General features: G+C 45.8%; 2 protein-coding genes across 9 annotated transcripts in view; one reads left to right on the forward strand and one right to left on the reverse strand.

The window, feature by feature from the left end:
- Positions 1 to 12,109, forward strand: part of Pogz (pogo transposable element derived with ZNF domain) — a 60,250-nt gene extending 48,141 nt beyond the window's left edge. For all 8 annotated transcript variants that reach the window (XM_063281872.1, XM_017590895.3, XM_063281871.1 and 5 more), the window contains 11 exons: positions 389 to 726; positions 1,669 to 1,823; positions 4,031 to 4,131; positions 4,558 to 4,704; positions 6,310 to 6,444; positions 6,558 to 6,727; positions 6,877 to 7,017; positions 7,664 to 7,720; positions 7,863 to 7,975; positions 8,309 to 8,333; positions 8,447 to 12,109. In XM_063281872.1, the coding sequence (XP_063137942.1) occupies positions 389 to 726; positions 1,669 to 1,823; positions 4,031 to 4,131; positions 4,558 to 4,704; positions 6,310 to 6,444; positions 6,558 to 6,727; positions 6,877 to 7,017; positions 7,664 to 7,720; positions 7,863 to 7,975; positions 8,309 to 8,333; positions 8,447 to 10,121 (3,057 nt within the window). In that variant the 3' untranslated portion in view covers positions 10,122 to 12,109. The remainder of the gene's footprint in view (positions 1 to 388; positions 727 to 1,668; positions 1,824 to 4,030; positions 4,132 to 4,557; positions 4,705 to 6,309; positions 6,445 to 6,557; positions 6,728 to 6,876; positions 7,018 to 7,663; positions 7,721 to 7,862; positions 7,976 to 8,308; positions 8,334 to 8,446) is intronic.
- Positions 12,110 to 14,154: 2,045 nt separating this feature from the next.
- On the reverse strand, positions 14,155 to 16,929 carry Psmb4 (proteasome 20S subunit beta 4). Its single transcript, NM_031629.2, has 7 exons — positions 16,765 to 16,929; positions 16,436 to 16,642; positions 16,074 to 16,220; positions 15,482 to 15,563; positions 14,757 to 14,873; positions 14,433 to 14,521; positions 14,155 to 14,270 (listed from the first exon to the last, which is right to left on the reverse strand). Exons 1-7 carry the CDS (start codon positions 16,902 to 16,904, stop codon positions 14,258 to 14,260), a joined length of 795 nt encoding a protein of 264 aa, NP_113817.2. The 5' UTR covers positions 16,905 to 16,929; the 3' UTR covers positions 14,155 to 14,257.
- Between the last annotated feature and the right edge of the window lie 488 nt (positions 16,930 to 17,417).

Raw genomic sequence — 17,417 nt, forward strand, 5'->3', positions numbered from 1 at the left:
TCAGAGTCAAGTGATGCTAGCACAAGGCTCAAGATAGGCAGGAGGGGAGCAGTAAGAGGTGTAGTGCTTGGCTGTGTGGACATAGAAAGGAGAGATGCAAACTCGGGGGCTACTGAAAAAACCGAGACGGAAGCTGGATGAAGACTACCTTAAACCCAGCTCAGTTGTGCCGGTGAAGGCCTGCATTCCCAGCTACCCAGCAGGCTGAGGCAGAAGGGTTTTGGGAACCCAGCGGGTTAGCCTGAGTAGCTTAAATGAGATCTCAGGGTCCAACAACATGTCCTCTGCCATCTCCATGAACAAAGCACAAGATACTGTTGGTGACATGATGGATTGAGCTCATCCTAGTTCCTGGTAAATGGAATGATGATGTTGTTTTCTTTTACAGTACTGCTGCCCTGAAATGGTTGAGTACCAAAAGAAAGGCAAGTCCCTCGATGCGGAGCCCAGTGTCCCATCAGCAGCAAAGCCTGCATCCCCTGAGAAGACAGCCCCAGTTACTTCCACACCCTCCTCTACACCAATTCCTGCTCTCTCACCTCCTACCAAAGTGCCAGAGCCAAGTGAGAGTGCGGGAGACACTGTCCAGACCAAGCTTATTATGCTTGTCGATGACTTTTACTACGGACGGGATGGGGGCAAAGCAGCCCAGCTAACTAGCTTCCCTAAAGTTGCCACGTCTTTCCGATGCCCTCATTGTACTAAGAGGCTAAAGAACAACATTCGGTAAGCCTGAAACAGCCTTAGAAATGGTTACCTGCACAGAAGTACACAAGTGTTCTTACACAGTTAAGGTTTTCTTTTACTATGATGCAGTCTTTCTTTTTTTATGGTTTTTTGAAATGGGGTTTCTCTGTGACCCTGGCTGTCCTAGAATTCACTCTGTGGACCAGGCTGGCTTCGAACTCAGAGATCTGTCTTCTCCTCCTGAATGCTGGGACTAAAGGCATTTGCCACCACTACCCAACTTGAGACAGTCTTGTTAGAATTTATAGTGGAAAATATTGTTAAAATACAGTAATAGGAGACACCTTTAAGTTTGAATAAGGAACACCAGTCTTCTTGAACAGAACATTCTTTTAGTTTGAAGAACTTGTTATCTGGGGTCTGGACAGATAAATCAATAGTTAAGAGCACTGACTGTTCTTCCAGAGGATCCAAGTTCAGTTCCCAGCACCCACATGGCAGCTCAGAACTGTCTGTAACTCCCAGATCTGACACCTTCACATGTATAGAGATGGGTGGATGGAGAGAGATATGTATGTAAGCAAAACTCAAATGCATATAAAGTAAAAATAAATTATTTTTAAGAAGAAGAAAGTACCTATTAATAGGGAGCTGGAGAGAGAGTACCAAAGTTAAAAGTGCATTCTGCTCATATAGAGGACCTGAGTTCAAGTCCCAGCATCCACATTAGGTGATTCACAATTGTCTATGACTTCAGCTGTGGCCTCCTTCAGCACTTGTATGTATGAGCATGTACCCTACATGCAGACACACATACATGCACAGAATTTGTAAAGAACTATCATTCTGGGCTCAGAAAAAGACTCTCCCAAATGGAGGAAGTTGGAGGAAAGGAGCAAGTCACATTTGTTCATAACTGTGTTATATCTCTCGTAGACGCTGACTTAGTTTTCTGTGCTTTCTCTTTGTGCTGTGCTACAGATTCATGAACCACATGAAGCACCACGTAGAACTTGATCAGCAGAATGGCGAGGTGGATGGTCATACTATCTGCCAACACTGTTACCGCCAGTTCTCCACCCCTTTCCAGCTCCAGTGCCACTTGGAAAATGTTCATAGTCCCTATGAATCAACTAGTAAGTTCGAAAACTCAGACCCCAGTGCAGGGGTGGGTTCTATGTTTTCTTCACTTACTAAATGGCACTAGCAGAGAGCGCATACCCAGATAACAGTATTGGAGGAGTACCTTTCTCTGTTTTCTAACAAGCATGATTTTAAAGTACTTTGCTATTAAATCAGTCTCGTCCATGATAATAGGTGATGAGCTAGAGAATGTTAGTTACAGACCTTACAAAACAGGAACTACAGGCCAACGTAGAATAATGGAAGTTGTCTGCTTAACACATACATTCCCTGTTTGTTTGTTTGTTTGTTTGTTTGTTTGTGACACGGGGTTTCTCTGTGTAGCCCTTAGCTGTTCTGGACTCACTCTGTAGACCAGGCTGGCCTCAAACTCACAAAAATCTACCTACATCTGTCTCCTGTGTGCTGGGTGAAACGTATATTTCTATTGAGTTGACATTTTGAGATGTGAGCCCACTGTTCAGATTTCATTTTTGTTTGTTTGTTTGTTTTTGTTTTTTCAAGACAGTTTTTTTGTGTAGCCCTTGCCCAGTTCTAGAACTCACTCTGTAGATCAGGCTGGGCTCCAACTCAGAGGTCTGCCTGCCTGTGCCTCCCAGTTCGTTCTCCACCCCCATCCCCATGCTGTGATAAAGGCATGCACCACCTCTGCCCTTTTTAGGGTTTTATTTGCCCCAGATTTCCCCAGAGCTGGAGTAATGCTTGTGAGCTAGCTGCCCAGTGTGGATGCTGGGAACTGAACTCTCCTGTTCTTTGCAAAAAGCAGTAAACACTTTAACCACTGAACCATCTCTCCCTTCCTATTCAGAATATTTCTAATCTCCTAAAAGGATTTCCAGTTTTGTTGAAAATGCAAATTATCTTAAGTATAGGAGCTGGGGTTGGGGATTTAGCTCAGTGGTAGAGCGCTTGCCTAGCAAGCACAAGGCCCTGGGTTCGGTCCCCAGCTCCGGAAAAAAAAAAAAATTAAGTATAGGAGCTTAAATAATTATAGTGTGTAGAATAAGACATATGTCAACTTATAGGTTCATTTCTGTAATTTCATCACTTTGGAGAGAGAAGTAGGAAGGTCACTTAGTTTAAGGCAAGCCTGGGCTACATAGTAAGATCCTATCTCAAAATAAGATAATATTTCAAACATGCCTTATATGATAGCCGTTATGGGTAAGATAATTACAATAGAGAGAAAGGTTTTGTGTCCAGGTTTCACAAAAAGTGGTGATAAACTTTTAGAGCTTTAAATATAGGAAAGGGAAAGATTCAAAGGGTGGGCCACTGTCTAATAAATACTTAAAACTTTTAAGTCTATAATGTCCCATATTTGCAGAAACCTGGAAGACCAGTGAACAAAGGAAAACAAAAATATGGCTCTTTTGCTAGCCATACTTTATAATTCAAAATATGAAGCAATTAAAAATTTTACCAAAAATTTAGAATTGTATCCTTCTAATCAAGCTTGACAAATTGGCCAATTTCTGAGTTAATTATCTTGAATCTGTTCATACAAAAAGAGAAGTGACATAACAGGGATGTGGTGACACACTAGTAATACCAGCGCTTGGGAGGCAGGGGCAGAATGATACCTGAGTTCCAGGTTATCTGTTCCAGGCCATACAGGGCTGTGTAGTAAGACCCTGTCCCCAAAACAAAAAAGCAAACATCCCTTAGTGTTTGTCAGTCTTTTCAGAACAAATTCTTCCTTGTACTTCATGGACAGTCAGTAGATATTTATGGATTATTTATAAATGAGAATCTTTGTTCCTAAGTATAGGCTTAAAGTCATGTATTATTTTGAAAGAACTCACTCAGCAGTGAGGGGTCCATGCTGTAGCTATATTGGAAGCTGATGAGCAGTGGTCAGTCTTAAAGGGTTCTGCCACATTTTTGTCTATAATAACAGACGTGATAGTTGTAGGTCACTGCATAGTGACAACAGTGGGTATGACTGAGAGAAGAGATAGGAAATGGGCAGAAAGAGAATGTGATCTCAGAGCAAAGAGGGAATGTCTGGTTTAAAGTGGAACTAGGTCACAGTCTAGACTAGAGCTTTGCTTTAAACGGCTGAGTTAGACATAGGGACATTAATTGTCATCAGCAGCACAAACGTCAGAGCAGACGCAGTGTGCAGGTGTGATGTGTTGGTAGATCTTGAGAGGTCTGATCAACATCTAGGTGCATGCCTCAATTATTTTTCTTCCAGCCAAGTGCAAGATCTGTGAGTGGGCCTTTGAAAGCGAGCCCTTGTTTCTCCAGCATATGAAAGACACCCACAAGCCTGGAGAGATGCCTTATGTTTGTCAGGTAATGCCTTTTTCTTCAGAGCATTTTAACCATTTTGTTTTCAAACTGATTGTAAAGAATCCACTAGTGGATATTCCTAAATACCCACTGTGGACCTTCCATTTAGCACTCTGAGGAGATGTGGGAAGAGTAATAAATAACACTTAGTTAGGACTTCCTAGAAAATAAAGCCAGACAAGGGGCTGCTATCTCCCAAGCTTCCCTGCCGGGATGCAGATGCTTTTTTATTTCCTTGGGAAATGGGCTGTTCTCAGATGCTGCTGTCCTTTGTCTCCATCACAGCTAACTTTGCCATCTCCACAGATCTCCATTGCAAAGAACAATGATGTCTGTGTGTTTAAGAAAGCTCCGCTATCTTTGTCGTTATTTCTTGTTCTGGCTCCAGTTGTTCACTCTTACTTTTATTTCCCTTCTTGCATAACTCAGGTGTGTCAATATCGCTCCTCCCTCTACTCAGAGGTAGACGTCCATTTTCGGATGATCCATGAAGACACTCGGCATTTGCTCTGCCCGTATTGCCTAAAAGTCTTCAAAAACGGCAATGCCTTCCAGCAGCACTACATGAGGCACCAGGTATCAGGCACAAGCAATCCTGGATTCTTGTTTGAGGTTTTGGATCCTGGGGTCAGGGTTGAGATAGATAAATAATGTTGATAGAGAAGATAGTATTGTGTTAGCAGCCATCATTCAGTTCCTGCTTCTTGCTACACAGTAGGTTAGATGTTAGTGGTTAAAGGAAAATATACAAAAAACCATTACGAGGGCTCTGTTAATAGGGAATGATACAGAGAAGCATCTACACATAATGGGCACCAAAGGGACATCCAGAAAGAAGTGCTGTTTCAGGTCTGAAGGATGAGTAATGAAGGAATAAAATAGGACAGAGAAGGGGCTGGGGATTTAGCTCAGTGGTAGAGCGCTTACCTAGGAAGCGCAAGGCCCTGGGTTCGGTCCCCAGCTCCGAAAAAAAGAACCAAAAAAAAAAAAAAAAGGACAGAGAAGTAGTACACCTGAGACAAAAGAAAGGTAAACCTCTGGTGTGTAGGGAGGTGAGAGCTGTTCAGAGTAGATTGTAGGATACAGGGTACATGTTGGAAGCTAGGTGTGGACAGATTATGGGTATTCTAGGCTAGGGAGAGGATTCAAGTTCTGGGGTGATAAGGTTCAAGATTTTACACTGCCAGCACTAAGTAAACTAAGTCAGGGTTAGAGCAGAGGGAAACGATTAGGGCAAGACTTTGATCAGGTAGGAGATGATAGTGGTTACAGCTTTTCCAGTGTAGAAAGGGATGAGTCAAGGGACGGTGCTAAGACAAGACATATTTATGACATAGAGGTAGACGGCTTAGGTGAGATGGCCCTGAGACAAGCACTGCCTTTGTCAGGCTGTGGACTCCGAAACAGCTGTGTGTGGATGCATTGACCCCATTCCACCTCCTGGAAAAGGGGGGAAGCAAGAATACAGAGGGGAGTACTATCCTTTGTATGTGTCCTTTAAAGGGGTGCAGGTGATAGGGTGCTTGTCTAACAAGGAAGGCCTCAGCTTTTTTGCTTGTATCTCTAGCACCACTAGAACAGACAGAAGCTAAAGGAAACTGTTCTGTGACTGTTGATACACAGTCAGTGAAAAGACGCTGGAGATCTGCCTGAGGCAATAGCCAACAGCCAAGAGCCAAGAGCCAGGGCAAACCTAGAGTGTGAGGGGACAGAACGAGAGTTTGAGTTATTGATTTGATAACATGTATATTTTTGTGTGCTTTAAAAATCAAAAAGAGGGGCTGGGGGTTTAGCTCATTGGTAGAGCGCTTGCCTAGCAAGCGCAAGGCCCTGGGTTCGGTCCCCAGCTCCGAAAAAAGAAAAAAAAGAAAAAAAGAAAAAAAAATCAAAAAGAATGTCCAGGAATAGGTAGTACTGTCTGCAGTGCTAAGATCACCTAGGCAAGCAAGCGTGTGTCCCGCCCATGTACTCCACGTCAAGGAGGAGAGACTGTGCTGTGTGTGCTGGCCTGCACTGTGGAATGTGAGAGAAGGTTCTCCGTGATAGCCTTTCTCGTCCTGAATGGTTCTTTTCTCATTCTTACTAAATTCTCAACACAGAAGGGAAGATTGATGTTGATTTTGATCCACTGGAAACCTTTAAGCAATTCTTGTCTGTTTTGTTGGCTTTTCTCCACTTCAGAAGAGAAATGTTTATCACTGCAACAAATGCCGGCTGCAGTTTCTCTTTGCCAAGGACAAAATTGAACACAAGCTTCAGCACCATAAAACCTTCCGTAAGCCTAAGCAACTGGAAGGCTTGAAACCAGGCACCAAGGTAAGAGTTTGCCAGATGTTGCTGTCACAGACTCAGGGAGGGTAAGAATGAGGTGGACAGAATCCTGGGGTTTCCTGTGAGTGCCATCTAATTGTTCTTCCCTTGATTCTCAGGTGACAATCCGGGCTTCCAGGGGGCAGCCACGAACTGTTCCTGTGTCTTCAAATGATGCACCTTCTGGCGCTTTGCAGGAGGCAGCACCACTGACCTCCGCTGACCCCCTACCTGTCTTCCTTTACCCTCCCGTCCAACGCAATGTCCAGAAGAGAGCTGTCAGGAAAATGTCAGTGCCTCCTTCTAATGCTAGGCGGGTGGGAACTACCTGGGCAGGGTATTTCCTGACAGCCAAGCAATCAGAGATAGTCTTTCAGGATCAAAAATGTTGTGATTTGGTGATACCTGAGGGAGTAATGACATTTTTATTTTTGACAGGAGCGTCATGGGCCGGCAGACGTGTCTGGAGTGCAGCTTTGAGATTCCAGATTTCCCTAACCATTTCCCTACCTACGTGCACTGTTCTCTCTGTCGCTATAGCACCTGCTGCTCTCGAGCTTATGCCAATCACATGATCAAGTAAGTCGTGAGCAAACCAGAATTTCTAGTTTGAAGACCAAAATTCATTTAATTGCTTCCCATTATTTCTATTTTGTTTCTTTCTTCATCTTTTTTTTTTTCTTTTTTTTCTTTTCTTTTTTTCGGAGCTGGGGACCGAACCCAGGGCCTTGTGCTTGCTAGGCAAGCGCTCTACCACTGAGCTAAATCCCCAACCCCTCTTTCTTCATCTTTTAAAACTGTCTGTCCATCTTTTCTTGGAAGGTAAAAGAGCAAACCCATATTTAGTTGGCTCTGTTAGTCTGTGCTCCAGGTCCCCAGGGCCTTGTCACTGCAGGTGCAGCCTGAGCACTGGATTGGAGTTGTTAGAATTGCTGGGCCTTACATACTTCATTCGATCAGATATCACATTTCAACAGCAACTTCCCCTCCCCCTAGTCTTCCTCCAACCTCCCTTCTGCCCCATATCCACACCCTTCCACTTCTCAGAAAAGAGCAGGCCTCCCAGTGACATCATCCTTAGGTCTATCCTAGACCCGAATTAAAATGTGAATTGTGATTGGTCCTCTGGTTATTTCATGTTTATATTGAAGTTTGAGAGGCCTGATGGTTTGGATTGAGAAGGCATCTCCTTGGCTGTAACTCTCTGCTTTTTTGTCTTTATCAGCAATCATGTTCCACGGAAGAGTCCCAAGTATCTGGCTTTGTTTAAAAATTTTGTAAGGTAATAAAACACTTTTTGGTACTATCGAGTCTTATTATGTAGAGTGGTTATGTGACTCACTTCCATATTAAGCCTCGGAGTTTAACTTTGTTTAGTGTTACTGCTGTCCGTATCTAATATACCCTTGGTCCTCTTCCCACAGTGGAATCAAGCTGGCCTGTACTTCGTGTACCTTTGCTACCTCCGTGGGAGATGCCATGGCCAAGCATTTGGTGTTCAACCCCTCCCACAGATCTAGCAACATCTTACCACGGGGTAAGTGGAGGAAACTGGGATTGGGGGTAAGGTGTCACCCCTGTGTGAGCCGGAGCAGCGTCTTCTCAGGCCCCTAGTCACTGTTTAGATGCACGCTATTGCAGACTATAAACATTCTAACCGGGGAAGGCTGCCCCGGGAGGAGCCGGTACGGGGCTAGCATATTAAAATCTCAAGTGTCAGGGTTGGGGACTTAGCTGCGCAAGGCCCTGGGTTCAGTCCCCAGCTCCGAAAAGAAAAAAGAAAAAGAAAAAAGAGAAATCTCAAGTCTCTGGAATGCTTTTCATTGTCCCCAATGAGCTAACCTTTTTTTTTTTAATCTCATTTTCCCAGGGCTCAGTTGGATGTCTTACTCGAGGTAATGGTCATTTCATGTGCACTTTGCAGAGTCTGCTCTTACAAATACTACGATTTAAATCCTGAAGTGTAACTGACGTTTCTGTTCTCTGCCTCCTATCCCCATTCCCTTAGGCTTGGCCAGACTCCTGAACGAGTGTTGGACCGGAGCATGAAGAATACGTATCTTCCACCTCCTCTCCTCCCTAACAAAGCTGCCACTGTGAAGCCTGTAGGAGCCACCTCAGCAGAGCCTCAGGAGCTGGCAGGTCCTGTGCTCCAGGCACTTCCATCACCAGCCTCAACTGCAACCCCACCAGCAACCCCCACTCACCCACAGCCCTCTGCCCTGCCACCCTTGGCCACAGAGGGGACTGAGTGTCTGAATGTCAATGAACAGGAGGAGGGAAGCCCTGTCACCCAGGAGCCTGAACCAGCATCAGGTGCTGGAAGTGGTGGCAGTGGGGTTGGCAAAAAAGAGCAGCTGTCTGTGAAGAAGCTTCGGGTAGTGCTGTTTGCCCTGTGCTGCAACACAGAGCAGGCGGCTGAACACTTCCGAAACCCCCAGCGGCGAATTCGCCGTTGGCTTCGACGCTTTCAGGCCTCTCAGGGAGAGAATTTAGAGGGCAAATATCTCAGCTTTGAGGCAGAAGAAAAACTGGCTGAATGGGTGCTGATCCAGAGAGAGCAGCAGCTCCCTGTAAATGAAGAGACCTTGTTTCAGAAGGCCACCAAAATCGGACGCTCTTTGGAAGGGGGATTTAAGATCTCCTATGAGTGGGCTGTGCGCTTTATGCTCCGGCACCACCTCACTCCCCATGCCCGGCGAGCTGTAGCCCACACGTTACCGAAGCATGTAGCAGAAAATGCTGGACTCTTCATTGAGTTTGTGCAGCGGCAGATTCACAACCAAGACTTACCTTTGTCTATGATTGTGGCTATCGATGAGATCTCTTTGTTTCTGGACACAGAGGTGCTGAGCAGTGATGACCGGAAGGAGAACGCTCTGCAGACAGTGGGCACAGGGGAGCCTTGGTGTGACGTCGTGCTGGCTATCCTAGCAGATGGCACTGTCCTCCCCACCCTGGTTTTCTTCCGAGGTCAAGCGAATCGGCTTGCTAATGTGCCAGACTCTATATTACTAGAGGCTAAAGACAGTGGCTATAGTGATGATGAAATCATGGAGCTTTGGTCCACCCGTGTGTGGAAGAAGCACACAGCTTGTCAGCACAGCAAAAGCATGCTGGTGATGGACTGTCATCGCACTCACTTGTCAGAAGAGGTGCTGGCCCTGCTCAGTGCCTCTAGCACTTTGCCTGCGGTGGTTCCCGCAGGCTGTAGCTCTAAAATCCAGCCACTAGACGTGTGCATCAAACGAACTGTTAAGAACTTCCTGCACAAAAAGTGGAAGGAGCAGGCTCGGGAAATGGCAGATGCTGCTTGTGATTCTGATGTCTTGCTTCAGCTGGTGTTGGTCTGGCTGGGTGAGGTGCTGAGTGTCATTGGGGACTCCCCAGACCTAGTTCAGCGGTCCTTCCTTGTGGCTAGTGTTCTGCCAGGCCCTGATGGCAACGTTAACTCACCCACACGCAACGCTGATATGCAGGAGGAGCTCATTGCCTCCCTCGAGGAGCAGCTAAAGCTAAATGGAGAACAGTCCGAGGAGCACTCAGCTTCTGCCCCCCGACCCAGGTCATCGCCTGAAGAGACAGTTGAGCCTGAAAGCCTTCATCAGCTTTTTGAGGGAGAAAGTGAGACAGAGTCTTTCTATGGCTTTGAGGAAGCTGACCTAGATCTGATGGAGATTTAGGTGCTGAGGCTATGGAATCATTGAATCGGGTAGGAAAGTTGAGGGAGGTTAGAGGGGCTTAGACAGGAGGGGTACCAGTGGGGTACTTGGTTTATAATTTCAATTTATGCCACCACTCCCGACATTGACTCTTCCTGTGAACTTGTGGGTTATTATGAACACCAGTCAGTAATGATCAGTTCTGAGCCGAGGAGCTGGCCCATTGGTTACTCCTGCTAAAACCATGTTTTTGTGACCCTTTTTTCTTCTTTAATTTAAATCACTGTGTTTGCTATTTTTCGGACAAAATCTAGGAAAACAATCCTTTGTGGACAAATATTAAGTTGTTTTGTTTCCCCCTTTACCTCAATTGTATCATAGTATTTCTGGGTTTTGTTTGTTTACTGTGTGGCCGATGTCTTTGGGCATGACACTATAATCATTGTTAACATGAGAACGTTGCTGCAGATGGAAAGAAGAGTATGTAGCTCACAAGCTGGCTTATTTACAAATGTGGATACGTTTTTTTCATTGTGGTCTTAACACTTTTATATAAAAATGAAAATGAAAAATGAATCCCACTGAACTCTTTCCTTCTCCATTCCCCTCCCTCTTCAGAGGTGTTGGTCTCCTCAGCAGCTCTAGATATAAAATTGTGGCTTTAAAAAGTGCATGAACCACCTTGAAACATCCAGAATGGATAGATATTTCTGTCCTCACCACCCTCCACCAAAATACAACAGAAACAATATTTTTTTGTACTCGTGACCCTTGACCCTTTTCCTGATTTTCACACCATTCTTCACTCTGGACAAAGGAGCACATGTGTCCCTAGCAAGCAAGAGCTGCTGAGTGAGGCGATGAGTGTTCAGGTGGAAGCCATTCCTAGTCTCTGTCTTCAGCCAGCCCCCTGCTGTAGTCCCTGCTCTGTTGAACTCTGTTGTCCTGTGAAGCTCGTCCCGACAGCACGCCTGCTCATCACAGGTCCAACTGGCATATGTTACATGTTGACTAAACAGACAGACTGCTCGAACTCCTGCTTACACGTGGCTTTCCTGTCCCTCATGTTCAGAGAAGAACTGGATGTGAAAAGCATAGAGGTGTGCACAGAGAAAGACAAGAATCTTTATTTTTCACTGCCAACTTCAAGGAAAATTTTTCTACAGTTTGCATGAGGGATTTTTTTTTTTTAAAGAAAATATGTACTCGTGGTGATAAACCAGAATGTACTGTATCATAGAGGAGAACAAAACACCAAGTCTACCTTTCCCACAGCCACATTGTTCTTGTCAATCCTGAGGCGTTCAGTTTCTCCTGAGAGCCAAGGAGGCAGCCTGCACAAGCGTGTACGTGGTTCATCTTTAAAGTGTACATAAGTGGAGCATTTACTAAAATGAGAGGAAAGGATTTATAAACTTTTCTATATGTCCCCATTGAATAGGCTTTCATAGACTGGGAGATACTCAAGGCGTGCAGGCCTGGTGGTACAGGTGTGTGGCATTTGTGACCACCACTCCTCTCCCTGCAGTTTTTGTTATCTTTAACTCCCAGCATATTATAACACAGTGAACAGGACTGATCCCAGAAGTTTGGCCAGCTCTACCATGGCGTTGGAGATCTGAACTGAGAACCCACCTGGACTTCTGTTCCCAGCTTTTTGTGTAATGCCATTTTCTTGATGACGGACTACACTTCAGAGCCAACCTTCTGCCTTTGAGAAAGCTGGAGAACTGTAAATGGTCACTTGAATCTACACCTAATCCTCTTTGGTCGTCTCTGCAGCAGCCACAGCCTTAGCAGAGCTGGGTTCCTGGCCTCTGCACATTGACTTTGGATGGGTAATTTTTTTTTTTTTTTTTTAAAGATCATGGTAACCGTGAATCGGCTGGGTTTTGGCAAGCAAGTTGTCTTTGTGGACTCTGCCTGCATGGCTTAGTAGTAGAAGGAAGGTTTTTTGGTTTTGTTTTTTTATAATTCAGTTTAATCAATAAACATGTATTTATTGACAACTTTCTGTGTTAAGTATATCAGAGTTCCCAATTGAACACCCAAGATTTTCTTTGTGTGAACTTGTCTGCAGCTGTCTGTGCCACATTTGATAGCATCATGCAGAAGACCCATGATTGTCATTTTTAAAAGCCAAGGTTCAGGGCTGGAGAGATGACTCAGTGGTTAAGAGCACTCACTGACTGCTCTTCCAGAGGTTCTGGGTTCAATTCCCAGCAACCACATGGTGACTCACAACCATCCGTAATGGGATCTGGTGCCCTGTTCTGTGGTGTCTGAACAGCTACAGTGTGCTCATATAAATAAAATAAATCTTTAAAAAAAAAAAAAAAACAAGGTTCAGTGGGACGGTGGTGGTACACACCTTTAATCCCAGCACTGGGGAGGCAGAGACTGGTATATCTGAGTTTGGGACTAACTTGGTTGTAATGATTTCCAGGACAGCCAGAGTTACAGAGAAATTCTGTTTTGGAAGATATCAAAATACAAAAATAAGGGTTTAAAACCACCCCGGGGATAGGACAGGATTAATTTCCAAGTGGAACAGCTACACTTAGTTAGAATTCATTTTTTTTCTTGTGTTGAATGTAGGCACCTCATACTATTAAACCATGCACCAAGTTCAGGACAACTCTTGAGCCTCCTGCCATCTTGTGGGATCTGGGAATTAAATTTGGGCCTTCAGGCATATGTGTGAATTCAGGACCAAGTGTGGGCTGTCAATCCTCACTCTCCACCCTATCTGAGCCTTTTGTTAGCTATGCCAAGCTACCAGCTTGGCCCTCAAGCTTACAGGGCACCTCCTGTTGCTGGGATTACGTATACTTGATCTACATTGTCCAGCTTTTCCATGGGTTCTGGAGATTCAAATCCAGGTCTTCTGAGTAAATGCTAGCAACTTGAGCCATCTCCCAGATCCACCTAAGTTTTTGTAATGATTTTAGTTATGTATATGTATGTGGGTATGTATTTAAGTGCAGGTGCTCACGGGGTCAATCATCAGATGTCGTCTGGAGCTGCAGTGAGATGCATGTGAGCCACACATCACATGGGTACTGGGACTCAAACCCAGATCAAGCCTGCCCTCTGCAAGGGTAGTAACTGCACTCAGATGCCAAGCCACCTCTGCAGCTTCCCACTCAGGACTTCCTAACGAGCACGTGCTTCTTCAGAGAACCGGGTGCTTATACCATGCATCGGTTAGATGTGTTTACTCAGTATCTTCTAATGTAAGGCTCTATGTGTAGGTGTAGGGCTGAGCTCTGCTACACCAGGCCTCCTGTCTCTCAAAGTGCACTTTAACCAAAGTCAGGTTTGCAGCCATCATTAACACTCCCTCCTAAACAAAAAACAAGATTCACCTAGAATTTAGTGAATGGGAGAAAATGAATAGAATCTTGTATAAGCCCATTGTGTTATCAAAAATGAAGTCAAACCTACAAAAACTGGCTCTTATGACAATCTGGGGGTTCTTCTGTATTGTCATGCATAAGAATCCTGTACTTGTTAGGAGACATGGCCACCTCTAATCCCACACTTGAGAAGCTGAGGCAGAAAGGACTGCCCTGAGTCCCAGGCCAGCCTCAGGGAAGTGACTGCCTTGCAGGCATGAGGACTTGAGTTGACCCAGCATCATGTGCTGTGACGTGCATATTTAAAATCCCAGCTTAGGGCAGTCAAAGACAGGATCCCTGTGGCCTAACGGTCAGTCAGTCTAGCTGAACTGGTAAGCCCAGATTCATACAAACCATGTCCCAAAAAACAACAACAAAAGATGGAGGATGATTGAGAAAGACTTGACGTCCACCTCTGGGCACATACATGAAGTGCTAAATGGTGCTCTCCAGGAAACAGCAGACACGGTACAAACCAGTACTTGGTAGCTGAGACCTTGCTGTGACCACGTCAGAATGAAAACACTGAATTGTCAGGCATGGCAGAAGCTTTTACCTCTAGCATTTCGGAGGCAGACAGATTTCCGAGTTTCAGGTAAGCCTGGGCTTTATATAGTGAGATCCTGTTTCAAAACAAAAAACCCAACTCAGCAACACTTCAAAGGACTGATTTATTTTTACAAAAGTCTGCCTTTGAGCCAGCTACAGTCACGTTCACAAGGGCCAAGCTTCAACTCTGGACACTTCATCTGGATTTCATTCAAAGCCACTAAAAAAAGAAACATTTAGGAAAAGTGAAGTATTAAGGTCTCAGCTTCTGAAGGAGCTCCCCCCAAAACCACCCAGAGTTTCTGCTTGAGCCCTCCAGAAGGGACAGCTCTGGGAAAGCCAACAGCTTCCCTGCTCTGCCCATCTCCTGCAGGTCAGTTACCTGATCATGTGAGCAATGTCCCAGTTGGTCTGTGCTGACAGTGGTCCTTCTATCTCCACACCTTTTTCAGTTACAGTAGCAACTTGAAACTGCAAGAAGGCAAAGCGAGCAATGAAAACCCCAGTCCGGACAAAGATCAAACAGAAGGCTGTCCTTCATTTGCAAAACAGTGGTCCCAGAATTTGCACTTTAGTTTTTAGGACAGCATCCCACTATGTAGACCAAAATCGCCTCAAATGCAGAGTCCCACCACCTCTGCGCTGGGACTAGGCATGCAGCACCACGCCTAACTCCAGAATTTATACCTTGCAGCCCCTTTCTCACCCGGTTATACGAACGAGCGTCTCGGTAGTACAGCACTCGCATGCAGCGCTCCACAAGCTCTCGGGCCTCTGTCTGACTCAGCACCGGTTGCTTCTCTAGAACTTCTCGAAGCAGAGGCTACAGAGGCAGGCAAAGAATTGGAGAAATTAAGACACTGGCTTAACAGAAGGCAACCTGCTCCCTCCCACGTCAACAGGCACCAAAGTGAATGACAGTTTTCTCCCCACTGTTTCAAAAGAACTGGGTGCTGGCCTTTTTGTCCAACATTTCTTTTGTATGGGTGTGTGCACATGCATACAGAAGTGAGAAAACAGCTGAGGTGCTGGTTCCATGGTGATCCCAGGCAGGCTGTCAGCCTTGGCAGCAAGTGCCTCAACCCAAAGAATCTTTGTTTTGTTTTTGAAATGGGAGTCTTGCTATGGAGCCTGGTCTGGAACACACAGTCCTCCTGGCCCCAGTCTCCTGTGCACTACTACTACAGAGTGTACAGCTAAGACCCTCTTAAAGAGGGGAGTCCTAGGGCTTCTACTCTGTAACAAGGCCATTCTTCCCATCACTGTTTCTTGTCACTGGAAGGTAATGTAAACATATTCTCCTTATACAAAGAAAACCAGCTGCCCAGCCTTAGGATCCCAGCTTGTCTCTTATCAGAACTCCAAGGGAAATAGACTAACATTGGCTTCTCATCTATTTCTCTCTTCCCTGTTGCTAGGCCCACTACTTACCTGAGCCAAGTATGCACCATAACCAGTGGCTAGTGAAGGGGCTTCATAAGCTACACCAAGCATGTCCACATAACCAAGAAAGCTAGAGGGACAAACAGATCAAAGAATCCATTTAATCTTATATTTCTTATGTGACCATGAGAATTAAAAGATGGGAGTTCTCTGGGCTCAAAGAATCTGAGGGTAGGGAAGCTGGATGGCTCAGTGGGTAAAAGCACTTGCCACCATGCTTGATGACCCAAATTTAATCCTTAGAATTCAGAATATAGAAGAGATTGACACACACGTGCACGCACATGCACACACTGTAGTACACAAGCACACATACCAAAAGAAGTGTAAAAAAACAGTTTAAAGGTGGGTGGGGCACAAAAAAAGGAGGAAAAAAACAGTTTAAAAGACTGAAGAGGGGGCTGGGGATTTAGCTCAGTGGTAGAGCGCTTACCTAGGAAGCGCAAGGCCCTGGGTTCGGTCCCCAGCTCCAAAAAAAAGAACCAAAAAAAAAAAAAAAAAGAAAAAAAAAAAGAAAAGAAAAGACTGAAGAGACACTACATAGGTGCTAGCTTAGGCGGTCAAGGAAGTCATCAAATACCTTTCTCCACCAGCATAGCCTCCAATGACCATGGTGTTCCACAGAGGGTTCATCTTGGAGCGGCGACTGTACATGGCCCTTGTCAACCATGAATGGATAGCTCTAGGACTATAGCTATGTCCATCTCCCAACAGCTCCTCATCAATCCTAAATACAATTGGATGAGAAAGGAGTGATAACCGACAGGTTCCCCACCCACTCCTGTTCTACACGCAGTTCTACACTCCCAGATTGCCCCAATTCCAAAAAGTGTTCCAAACATTCACATGTGTCTCAACAATTACCGAAAGTCTCAAGTCCCTCCATCCCACCTACGGGAATAATAAACGGAAGGTTGTCCGATTCACATGGAGACGACTTACACCATCTGGCCGAGAACTTGCTTCAAATACTGGAAATCAGCATAGTCTCCTGAAGCACCTAGCATAGTGCTGTCGTTGACTCGCATAATACGAGAGATATTGCGGAAACGAGCCAGGGAGCCGTAGGAGCCCAGCATGTCTGCAGCAATCACCACTCCGCAGTCGAACTTCACCCCTAGTACGGATGTCCCAGTCACCATGGGGTTCCTGAAGTATGAAAAGGGTCTCTGAGCGCGGAGGCCGGCGCCCCGATTGCGGCGGCCCTCGCACCGCAGGTCCCCACGTCCCGGCCCGCCGCCCCTTCCCTGCGCGGTTAGAGCGCGACTCACTGGGTCCGAGTGATGGGACCCTCGCAGGGCGCAGACATCGGATCCATGAGGCAGCTGGGGGTGGACGGGACGCGGTAAAACTGCCCCGGAGCCGGACCCCCGGCCCAGTGGCCAGTCCGTGACTCCCAAAACGCTTCCATCTTAGTCACCACTGCCGAAAAAATGAAAGCGCTCCCGTCACCGGAAGCGGAAGTCGTCGTTTGCCACGCCCCTCTTCTTCCTGTCTGCCACTTCCTTGCGCGAAGACTCAGAGGCACTGTATTAATGAGGCGGTTTGGGGAGTCTTGATCCAGAGTAACCGCTAAGACTGATGGAAGTGCAACGTCGCGTCCTCGTCCCACTGCAGTAGGGATGCCTCTCAGCATCTCAGGAGGAGCAGGCCGCGTGGGACAAGCACCAGGACCTGTTATCACGTCCTGTTTGGATCAGTATCCAAAACTCGACTTGAGGGCTGGAGAGATGGTTCAGCAGTTAAGAGCACTAACTGCTCTTCCAGAGGTCCTGAGTTCAATTCCCAGCAACCACACCGTGGCTCACAGCCATCTGTAATAGAATCAGATGCCCTCTTGTGGTGTGTCTGAAGACAGCGACCGTGTACTCACAAAACTTGAAGAATCTCTGAACCCAAGCTCACTTAATAGCTTTACTTCTCA

The sequence above is a fragment of the Rattus norvegicus genome, chromosome 2 (genome assembly GCF_036323735.1).
Source record: "Rattus norvegicus strain BN/NHsdMcwi chromosome 2, GRCr8, whole genome shotgun sequence".
Taxonomy (NCBI): Eukaryota; Metazoa; Chordata; class Mammalia; order Rodentia; family Muridae; genus Rattus; species Rattus norvegicus.

Coding starts and splice junctions, on each gene's coding strand:
- Psmb4 (NM_031629.2), bottom strand. CDS start 16,904: ATGGAAGCGTTTTGGGAGTCACGGACTGGCCACTGGGCCGGGGGTCCG. Junction 16,643..16,764: donor GGTCCCATCACTCGGACCCA/GTGAGTCGCGCT, acceptor TTCATACTTCAG/GAACCCCATGGTGACTGGGA. Junction 14,522..14,756: donor ACGCTCGTTCGTATAACCGG/GTGAGAAAGGGG, acceptor GCCTTCTTGCAG/TTTCAAGTTGCTACTGTAAC.